Raw genomic sequence first — 10,798 nt, 5'->3', positions numbered from 1 at the left:
ATATTTGTTGTTTATCCAATGAAGCATCTTAGTACTAGAAATAAACTGTCTTGAAATTGGGCTGTTCAAGATATTGGGCCTCTTTCATTCATACCCCCATAAGTAGTAGAAAAACCAACCCCTTTCCCCCATGGAGGGACAGAGGCATCTTGGAAGGAGAACAGATGAATGGAAACAGACTTGCATTCTGGAGAATAGGCTGCTTTGCCTAGTTCTGTTGATGTTCACATTGAAAAACAGCTCCTCAGCAACATTAAGATGTGTAGATTTCAGCTTCCAGAATTCCCCAGCCAGCATATTGACTAATTACATCCATATCTCAAGTTGCAACTTGTCCAAATCTTACCTCTTTCCCCATTTCATCCAGTGTCCTCCATAGATTGTTGTAGTCCAAATAAATAATGGGATTCCACATTGGAGGGAAAGGCCCTTTGAAGGGATAAGATTTGCCCTATAAGGTTGACGAAAGAAGAAACAACTCAAAACTGATAGTTATTCCATCTAGCTACAATTAAAAAGTCCAGGAAAGGATGTGAATTCAAATGCACACCATTTCTATTATACTTCTGTATGGACCACAGTCAGAACAAGGAGAGCAAAACTCTCCTTTTCATATTAGTGCTAAGAGGTTGTGTTAGAATAGTATCTGTAAGTGGCCAACCTAGGTAAGAACAGCTTGAACAACTAAAAGAGCAAAGAGAGAACAGCAGAAACAGCAGGAACATTCAAAGTCATGAAAAGGGGATGTTGAAGAAGTTGCAGTGCTCTCTTTCTGTGCTGCTTCCAGCTCTGACCTAGCTGTTTTCCAAAATGTTAGGAAATCATCTGGTTCTGTTCATTTCCAATCCAGACTTGACTAAAAGTGATAGGATTATGATGTGCCATCAAGTGGGTGTTAGCAACCACATCTCTTGTGTCGTATCATCAGGTAGATTCAGCAATCACATAGATAGGAAGCCTAATATGCCATCCACTTTTCTTACCCCAATCTCTTCACTGTCCAATTCTGTCCTTTAAAATATACTTACTCGCAGCAATATTTTGGCAATAGTAAAGGGAAAGAGTACATTATAGGAGATTTATCTGCTCTCCAGATCAGTCCCTGATGCTATAGGATTTGGGAGCCTTTGGGAAATCAAGTGTTAATTAAGAAGGTTTACACTTCTACATAAGAATACTTAAGAATTTTCCAGTTTCAGATAAATCCAAGATTATTGGGAATACAGTTCACATCAACTGGAAAACATTAGAATGCTTAGTCTCTATTTAGAATATTTCAGAAATGCTTATCACGGTCTACAAATGTTCATGATAAAGATAAGCCATATAAGGTAATGTATAAGGATTTTGTCCAGATTAGCCTTTTTGTTTCCACCAAAACAGCTTAATTGATTTCTATTCTTGATATAATTGGATTTGGTTAGGCTTTATCATAAAGTGTCTGATTAAATTGACAAATTAATTAAAAATACAAGTTAAGCATGATAATCATATGTTAATAAATTGATCACAGCATGTATCATTGGATAGGAAAGATTTTATGGGGCAGTGTTAGATCTCAATTCATTTGGTATCTTTAATAATAATATTTGATAGAAGATACACAGAATTATGTTCATTTAAATGTGCAAAAGTTCAAGTTTCCCCTTTTGACATCTTTACTGTATACTCAGGATTCTATAATCAGTGCAGCAAAATTGAAATCTTAGAGAGTCTTCAGAGGCCATAATGCCTTATATATGAAAGCCAGCTGGGTGATTTTTGGCTAGTCACTCTCTCTAAGCCCAACACACCTCACAGGTTTGTTGCTGTGGAGAAAGTAGGAGGAGGAAGGTACGTCCACTGCCTTGAGTTATTTATAAAAATAATAAAGGCAGGATAATAGGTAAATAAATAGCATAAGAAACCTCTCTGATAATTAGACACTATCTAATAAAAAAGAGGTTGCGTTGTACCTAGGTTTTCATTTTTTTTTCTAATATGGCTCTAACTTAAATCTTTTTGGAGTAAGGATACAAAAAGTTAGCAACTTTTTAACTATTTCTGAAAATATAAATTATTAATTACCTTCCCAACCCAAAGGATCAATGTCAAAAAGTCAAACCTTCCTAGACATATGACATAAAAGGATCTTGGTTGCCTTTTGTCAGCATGAGACTGCATTTCTCTCTTACATCACGACAGCTGAAGCTGTCTTATGTTTCAACAGACTGTTTGCCCTGAGGTTCATGGCCTTGATACTGGTTGTTGGTGTTGACATAAGGGACAACTCTGCACTGAAGACTATTGGCTTTCAGCTTATCTCTCACATGGGCATTGGTATATATTTGCAAGTTTATAGTGTTTGCCAGTGGAAGCAATGGCAGCATCTAACCAGAGACAATATTCTACAGGGTTCAAGAGATATAAATATGAAGACATAGAGATATAATAAATACATATATACAAAATCTTATAATATTGATCCATAAATGCTTAATGAAAAATCTGATACCTGTCAAGTCAAGTCTGATAAGGCCATACACAAAGTTCTTAGAAACAATAGATTGCTTATTACAGAAGAAATAGAACATGTTCAAAACCATGTCATCAAAGTTATGATTTACAAAGAGTTAATTCTGAAGATTATTAAATCAGGGTAATTAGAATAATACATTCAATACGAAAAGGAGTGTCACAACACGAAAATAATATTGTTATTTACAAGTTTGATTAGAAAATATGAGAAAAGGTAAAATTTGGGAATTTTAAAATTTAAAAGCAGAATTAAAATGAATTCCTACAAGAAGGGTTTGATGAGAATTTTCCATCCAATCATGCTGGAGAAATTTGTGGTGCAAGTTTCATGACAATCTGCAGAGATTGGGTTCATGATGAGCCTTTAAAAAAAGGCATATTGAGAAGTTAATTGGTTCATGAATCAATAAGATGATGTAGACGTTCGTCTGAAAGTAGGCCTGTTTTTTCTGCTCTCTTCTCTCCTCTAAAAACTGGCTTCATGTCAGGGAAAACAATCCACTTATTTTAATTCAACACTGGAAAAATACATTAAGTATAGACATTGATATTACCTGATGATACTGTTTTGGTGGTATACCAAAAGTGTTTGGAGAAGCTTGTCTATATTGCTTTCTCAATTTTAAATTATGTAGGGGCTCCTGTGCTTTTGCCAGGATGAGATGAACTTTCAACTTTCTTTTTTTTTTTTTGTTACTTTATCTTATAAATCTCAAGGGACCTAGGCAATGCCAGAGAAGTGGGAGGGAAATTTACTGATTATCACCATCTGTTGTTATAGTTATTATAAAATTCATGAGATTTGCTAAATACAATGTAATAGTCATAGCTGACATTTCTACACTTCTCTAACATAAAGGTAAATGGTCAAATAATTATTACTATCCTTCCTCTATGAAAGAAAACAAACTACATTGATATAATAGGGCAATCAATCTGAGGCTTATATTAAACAATTATGTACTATGTCCTGAGATTGGTTTGGAGATATAGTTAAGGAAATTTTCCATAAATTTAAATTTCTCAATGTAGCCAGTGGTCTTTGTCCCAAAAGTTTGTTTTTACTAGGAAATTGCACTTTTAAATTATATACTACTAAATTTTGCGTCTTACTTTTTGAGAGAAAAAAAATGGAAAGATTCACTGTCAAACATAATTTTTGCCAATAAATTTTGGTGTGCAACATAAAGGTTGTCTGGAAGCCATAAAATTGGTATTGTGCATTACTTATAGCTACTGATTTTTCTGAAGACAATGCACATATGGGGTTCTCTCCCCACATTTTATCCTTACAAAATATACTATGATTTGGACTGACAATTGGTGTCAGCGATATTAGCTAACACAATAATATTCATGACCAGAGGTCAACCACTAAACAGATTTGATAGGAGATACCTCCAAAAGAAATGGCCAAAATATTTCTGCCAGCTACCTGACTTATATATATCACCCCAATTGTATCTATCTTTTAATCTTTGTGCTAAATAAAATATTCTGCCTACTTTGACTTCCTGAAATAATACAAATTGAAGAAACTTCTTCAATTTCAGAATTCTTTCATATATTGTTAACCTGAGTATTTAACAAACCATTCCAAAATATAAAATTTCAAAAATTATTAAAGCTTTGTGAGTCTCCCACATCATAAAAGAGGTTAAGAAACAGTTGCTCTTACATTGACATGATGAATAAGATGCTCAACTTCATTCACTTTGTAAGTCTCAAGTCCTAACTCCTTAGACAGCCGTAAAACACGATTTTGTGTGGGTCCCACGTATGCTCCTCCCAAGTCAACATACTTGACATGCTTATTCTGGATGAGAGAAAAAATAACATATTGGTAAATGAATACATGGGTATCATTAACATGAATGGAAAAAAGGGAAACGTGTGTCAATGTATCTATCATTGTACAACATTGATAATTTTTTGCATAATGATTACAATGTCCTTTTTTGCTGGTCAGAAAGGTAATCTTTTAAGGAATCTGCAAGAATCAGATCTTGGCTCAAAGAAGTATGATCCAATTTTGATGAAGCTGTTCATGCTTGGGTAAAGTTAACTTTTATTCATTTATTTGTTTAACTAGTGTTTATAGTTATCCACTCAGCATATGATTAAGAGTAGCATACCTCATTAGAAACAAAAATAAATCCATAAGGTTACATGATAAAAAGACAAAAAAAATATAAATAAACCAGAGATATATAGTCACATAAATTGCTGGGGGGAAAAACTCATCCAAGGCCGTGTCTTTCCCAAACTCAATGTTTGAATAAGAACCATTCTTTAATGCCCTTCTAAAGGCTTTCAGAATTGCTGCCAGGTAGATCTCAAGGGGTATGTTGTTCCATAGGGAAGGAACAGCAACAAAGAAAGCACATCTTTTGAATTCTGCCAGGTAAGATTGCCTGTATGACAGACCCCAGAGCATACTGACTCTTTATAAGTCTTACTGGACAGATAGAAAAGATTCAAGACAGAAAGTTTTGCAAATAGCCTAACTCTATACCACAAAGATTTTCTTTTTTAAAAAAACAAGTTTTATTAATTTTCCAGTTTTACATCCAAGTATTTAGGAAGCAGCATGATGATTGGGTAATCAATAGTCCAGTAACAAAATCTTTCGTACATGTCTCAAATTACATCATTAAAAATTCCCTCTCTGTTTCCCTTAATTATTATATCACATTCAAATTAATACATTTCTAATTATAACTCGATCAATTAAGGCATTCATCAATATATTTTAACTTATACATATCCATGTCCTGTTTTTAAATTTTACCGAATTTAATTACAGTATTCCAGTTTAGCCTTTAGTATACATAATATTTAGATTTTGGGTAACCCAAATTTCCCTTATTTCATTACATAATAATTATCATATCTAAAATACACATATTGTTTATTTAAATACATTCTTACTTTATTTCACAAATATATTCTATTTCTTATCCTAGTACCTCATCACTTACTAATAAAGTATCCTTTATTGTCTCAATTCAACTTCCATATTATAATTCAAAACTATATTCTAATGGCTAATTTTCATTTCCCTTATAAATCTAAGTCCTAAATATTAAATCAATTAATATCTTTTAAAATCTCCTTGGCCCATTAAGTAAGATTTTAGGCTCTTCCATTATAAGTCAAAAACAAAACTATCCCATCCCTTTCTTTTTATGCCAAGCAGGCTTCCATACCAATGCCTTTAAATCCTCAAGTGGATCTCCCTTCATTCCTACACATATTATTTGAATCAAGGGAAACCATCCAGTTATCATTTTTTCAAAGGAACTGGCCCCTTTATAATCATTGGATTGTTGCCCTCATAGTTCAAATCTCCATGTTTGGTTTAGAGTATTTGTCGTCAGTTCAGTCTGGTCTTCTTCTTCTTCCAGTTTCGTCTGGCTTGAGTACGAGGTTATGTCCAATGTTGTGATTGTTGTTTGATTGTCTAGGTTATCTAGGTTCTCAATATGCTGTATTTGTTGATCTATAGCACCCTCCATCTTGGTGTTGCTTTCTTCGGTTTCTGTTACTTTTTGAATTGCAGATTTTTTAGTTGAAATCAAGGTTGGACTATCAAAGTTCTCAGTAGATTATACTTGTTGTTCATTAAGGTCCTCTTTGATATTAATTTGTTCCTCTCCTATTGCTTTTTGGATTGTAAGTTCATCAGTTGAAATCTGGGGTCCATTTTGTAAATTTAAAGTGGCACCTTTGTCTTTCAATCTGGAATTCATTAGCTCAGTAGCTTCAAGGATTTTTTCAAGTATAGGTTTATAGTTAAGTTGTGGGTAGTATTCTTCCTTTTCTATGGTGTTTGCAGATAGTTCTTTAGTGAAGGCTATTTTTGATAAAAGTCAGTGAATGTCCACTTCTACTATTCCTAGAAGTTGTTTTCACCACCCAGCTGTTTCAAATTCTTATCTTTTTTAGATAGTACCAAGGACAAATCTAGGCAATAAGCAGGTCTCACAGTCAAAAAAAAATTCACTTGCTATACCAGGCTTCGCCACAAGATGTCCCCAATAGCAGGTAAAGTCTTTTTCCAAACTCAAGTTAGGCTTTTATCCAGTTTAATTTTTTTCCCAATTTAACAAGTAGATAAGGTAATAGGTCCCTGTAGAAATGAGAATCCCAAATATCCAAAAAGTGCAAGTCCAGTTATTTAGTTGTTTAGTTTAGTTGTTCTTTTCTTTTCTTTTCTTTTCAAAGTTTTATGTTCCCAAAGTAGGCAGACGCCGCTATGTTAAAAGGGGGGAAGAAATTTCAAGAGGCTTTTACAGGAAGGTAGTTGGGATACAAGAAGGGTAAGGTAAGGTCTCACCCAATTCCTCCGCGTGGTGCTTGGTGGTGATTTTGGCTTTTGGCTGGTACAGCTTAGTGATCGGTCATGTTAATGGCTGATCTTTTCTCTGTCGGTCCAAAGGAACTGCCTTGGATCAAACGGAAGGGCTACCACCCTTCCGCGATCTGTTGAGGGTCCTCCTCACGGTCATTGCCCCTCCAGGTGACTTTCGACCCTTTTCAGGGTCTCCCAATGAAGGAAAAATGGGCGGCAGAGAGAGCGCTCCCCCCACGCATCCGCCAGAGCCGCGATCGCAAACTGGAAGCCTATACCACAAAGATTTTCATACGTAAGACCAGCAACTGAGAGTGAACTGGTAACCAGTGCAGTTTATGAATTAGAACAGCAGTTCCCAACCTTTGTGGCTTGGTGGCTCAGCTGCGTGGGGAGGGGGAGAGGAGAACCAGGCCGCACAAGCAAGTTGAGCTGCATGCACATGCATGTGTGCCTAGCCATCACTCACGTGGTCTGGATGCGAACAGGCCATGGCCTGGTAATGGGCCGTAGCCCAGAGGTTGGGGACTCCTGAATTAAAAGAGTTACATTGGAATAGCAAGAATTGCCCATAACTATCCATACCACTGTATCCTGGATCAATTTAAAATCCCAAGGGGTCATCAAGGGCAGCTCCATTAATAGAAATCCAGTCATAAAGTGACTAAGGCATGAGTGACTATCAGCAGGGCTTCCTGATTAAAGGAACAGATGCAATTGGAACATAACATGGAGCACCAATTTGAACAGCAAAATACTGGGAACCCTACATTCTCACATTCTATAGTGGAAAATTACAGAAAGAAAGACACACACACACACACACAAACATACACACAGTACTTACCCTTACTGTGTAAGTTCTGCCTCCAACCCTGTCTCGGGCTTCTAAGACTACAACATCCAATCCTGAATCATGCAATAACTTCGCTGCAGACAAACCTAAACAACAACAGAAAGTTCATTGCACAATGCCACAAAGATCTTCATAGCAATTTAAGTTTTACAATAAATAAGCTATAAATAAAAAATGTGAAAAATACTCTTTGGCATTAAATTAAGAATATAAGACCAAAATCTTAGTCAGAAAGTATTTTCAAATTCTACTTTATTCTGATTTCAGTTGATAGAATCTTGAGGGCTTAGCACGAGACTTTTATTATGTAACTGTCTGTTTTAGTAATGAAGCTTTAAAACAAGTTTTCAGAATTTTGTCCTTCCATTTCTTTCCACTTCTTTTTCTCACTCTTTTTTCTCCTTAGTACATTTTGATAAGTAAATGTAAGAACCATCCCTTCTGAAGCACACTATAAACTTGATATTGTTCCAAGACCTAAAGGAATAAAGTTGGATTCAGTGGACATATTAAAATGTCTAACAATTTGAATATTTAACATAAAGAACAGAGTTAATTAATATAAGTGTGAAGTACAGAACATCTAGTATTTAAGCTAATAATTTTCAGTAATGCTAATTGTTGCGTAGTGGGTTTTTGTAGACATTAAGCAGACCGCTTTAGAATAACGTATTTATTACAACAGACAACAGAACTGGCTTAGCCGGCAGAATGACGGCTATTTATACTTGCTGCCTCTAGGTGGCGACCAATCAAATCAAATGGTGTTTTCTCGCTCAACTATAACTTAAACTTTCCCCCCAAAACAGTTTAAACCAAAACACATCAATTCTTAATATCTATACATAACACTAGTATACCTTGAAATCCCACAGGGATCACTCAAGAACTCAGAGTTTTTCTGGGCTTACTACTTATGGGAGAAGATGGTCTTTTTCCCAATTTTGGAATGACAAGCCAAAAAAGGAGTTCAAAAGGAGGCGGCTTGAGAAAGGTAGGAATAAAAAAGAGAGCTACAGGTGATACTGCTGATATTGATGGGGATCTGCAATGGTTCCTCAACTTTTCTGAAGGTGCCTGATAAAGTCAGATACCATGCTTTCACTGTAGAAAATGGAACTTTATAATAAAGCCAATGTAATATTTTCTACAAGGGCATTTTTGTCAAAATCTGCACTTTAGGTAAGGATAGGTTTTATTTATGATGTAGCATAAAGCAGAGGTCCCCAACCTTTTGGGCACCAGGGACCGGTTCTATGGAGAGAAATTTTTCTGTAGATGGGAGTGCATGGTTTTGTGTGCTGCCTGCATCCTGCGGATGGGGCTTTGCTTGTTTGTGTGGATTGGTTGCTGCCATGCCGCAGCCCGGGTACCGGTCCATGGACCAGGGGTTGAGGACCCCTGGCATAAAGCATAGTAAAACAGAATGTCATAGGAAACCACCAAATGCATTGTGGCATCTTAGTAGCTTTAACTTTGATTTTTCCAAGACAAATAGTAAAACAAATTCCGCAGATTGATAACCATAGATTTTATTTATACAAAGAATACAACGTTTTTTCTTTTTTATTATGTTGCTTTATATCATGATACATTATACTGTTTCAATTCAGTGATGTTTATATAATACAATTAAAATTATTAATATTTATTTTAATAGCTCAGACTACTGAGAAAAGAGAAGAGAAAAGGCGTTTTTTTCCATAATAATTACAATTTAACAAGTCAATATTACAAGCATAAAATTATTTGGCTTGTTTATAAAACGTGGAACATTAAAAGAAGAACCGCTACAACTCACATATAGTATTTGTTGTATAATAGAGATTTTGGTCTTAACCCTAGTACTTAATATTAATGACTTCATTACATTACTGTTTAGGGTGTGTGCTTGTTTGTGTGATTGTGTGTTAATGAAGGGGGAGGACTAGATAACAGAGCAAATTTAACAAGACTTAAAGTACCAAAAAGGGAAAGGAAAAAGGATTTTAAAAAAGAGAGAAAAGAACTACAGCAACATTTAGATGGAGGATAAGGCCAATTCTCCAAGCTTTCATAGGTAACTATGGCAACCTGTTTTCAAATAGCTTCCCTTTAGAAGATTACATTGGAGGAGATTGACATTCTATGGGCTTTTACAGAGCTACAGAGCTTGTTCCCCGTTCTCATACAAATCTGTATTAAATTTAATGTGTGACTAAAATGTCAGCAGCCATGACTGAGGATTTCATTTTTTTTTATTTGATAACATCAGAACTTACATTCAACCACAACATTATTATAAAGCATGATAGATGGAAAAGCAAAATAAGAAAAAAGTTAAATAAATCCCCCCATACCTGACTCAATTCTATAATTTGATAAATATATAATCAGTTTTGACTGGCTGTGCATATAGAACCAAAGAAAACATTTTTGAGGAGGAAACAGGATTTGTTTCATGAAATAATTAGATATGCTCATAAAGACATTTCTTTCATTCTACTCTAACATTTATTCATCCACCATTTGAACATGTGCAAAGATGAAACATGTCAACTAAAATGCTGGTTAAAATGAATTTCTGGTTAAACGTTTTAAATCAGTTAATCCTTGTCTACAAACTTGGTTCCTCTTAGAAAAAAAGCACAGCTTCAGATGGTCTATTCTGTTTTGTTTTGTTTTTACTCAATTGTTTAGGATCTGAGAGGGATTTACAGGAGGTCCAGCAACATATTCTGGATTTAAGACTTCCAAAGGGGAAGAATCATTTCTCACTAGTGCCTATGGGGCTGGTCCTTTCCTTTCCTAAGTATCTGAATATCATTCCTTCTGTTTCTTACAGAAGAGCATTTAATCTCACCAGGCTTAATCTTTTACCATCAGTATTCTGGAATGGAGATGGAATAACTTTCCCTTCCAGGACTAAATCTGTCCTACGTAGAGGATGTCACTGTGTTGATGTCCCATGTTTGGCTGAACCAATCATGGCATTTTGAATTAATACCACCCTTCCTGTTCTATGGAAGAGAATACATTTTTCCAATTAGCTGACAAATCCTTTTCAGGAGGACAGTAAACCCCCCCCCCCC

At 35.3% G+C, this 10,798-nt stretch overlaps 1 protein-coding gene across 1 annotated transcript in view; it reads right to left on the bottom strand.

Moving 5' to 3' along the window:
* MAOB (monoamine oxidase B) overlaps nt 1-7,813 on the bottom strand; it is a gene marked incomplete at its 5' end in the record, with an annotated part of 28,459 nt that extends 20,646 nt beyond the window's left edge. Inside the window, 3 exons of the mRNA XM_015826635.2 lie at nt 347-451; nt 4,196-4,333; nt 7,719-7,813. Coding sequence (XP_015682121.2) covers nt 347-451; nt 4,196-4,333; nt 7,719-7,813 — 338 coding nt within the window. The remainder of the gene's footprint in view (nt 1-346; nt 452-4,195; nt 4,334-7,718) is intronic.
* Nucleotides 7,814-10,798: the final 2,985 nt, after the last annotated feature.

The sequence above is a fragment of the Protobothrops mucrosquamatus genome, unplaced genomic scaffold (genome assembly GCF_001527695.2).
Source record: "Protobothrops mucrosquamatus isolate PMUCROS unplaced genomic scaffold, P.Mucros_1.0 scaffold3207, whole genome shotgun sequence".
NCBI lineage: Eukaryota > Metazoa > Chordata > Lepidosauria > Squamata > Viperidae > Protobothrops > Protobothrops mucrosquamatus.
The sequence above is the reverse complement of the archived record's forward strand: the minus strand, read 5'-3'. Positions and strand labels throughout refer to the sequence as shown.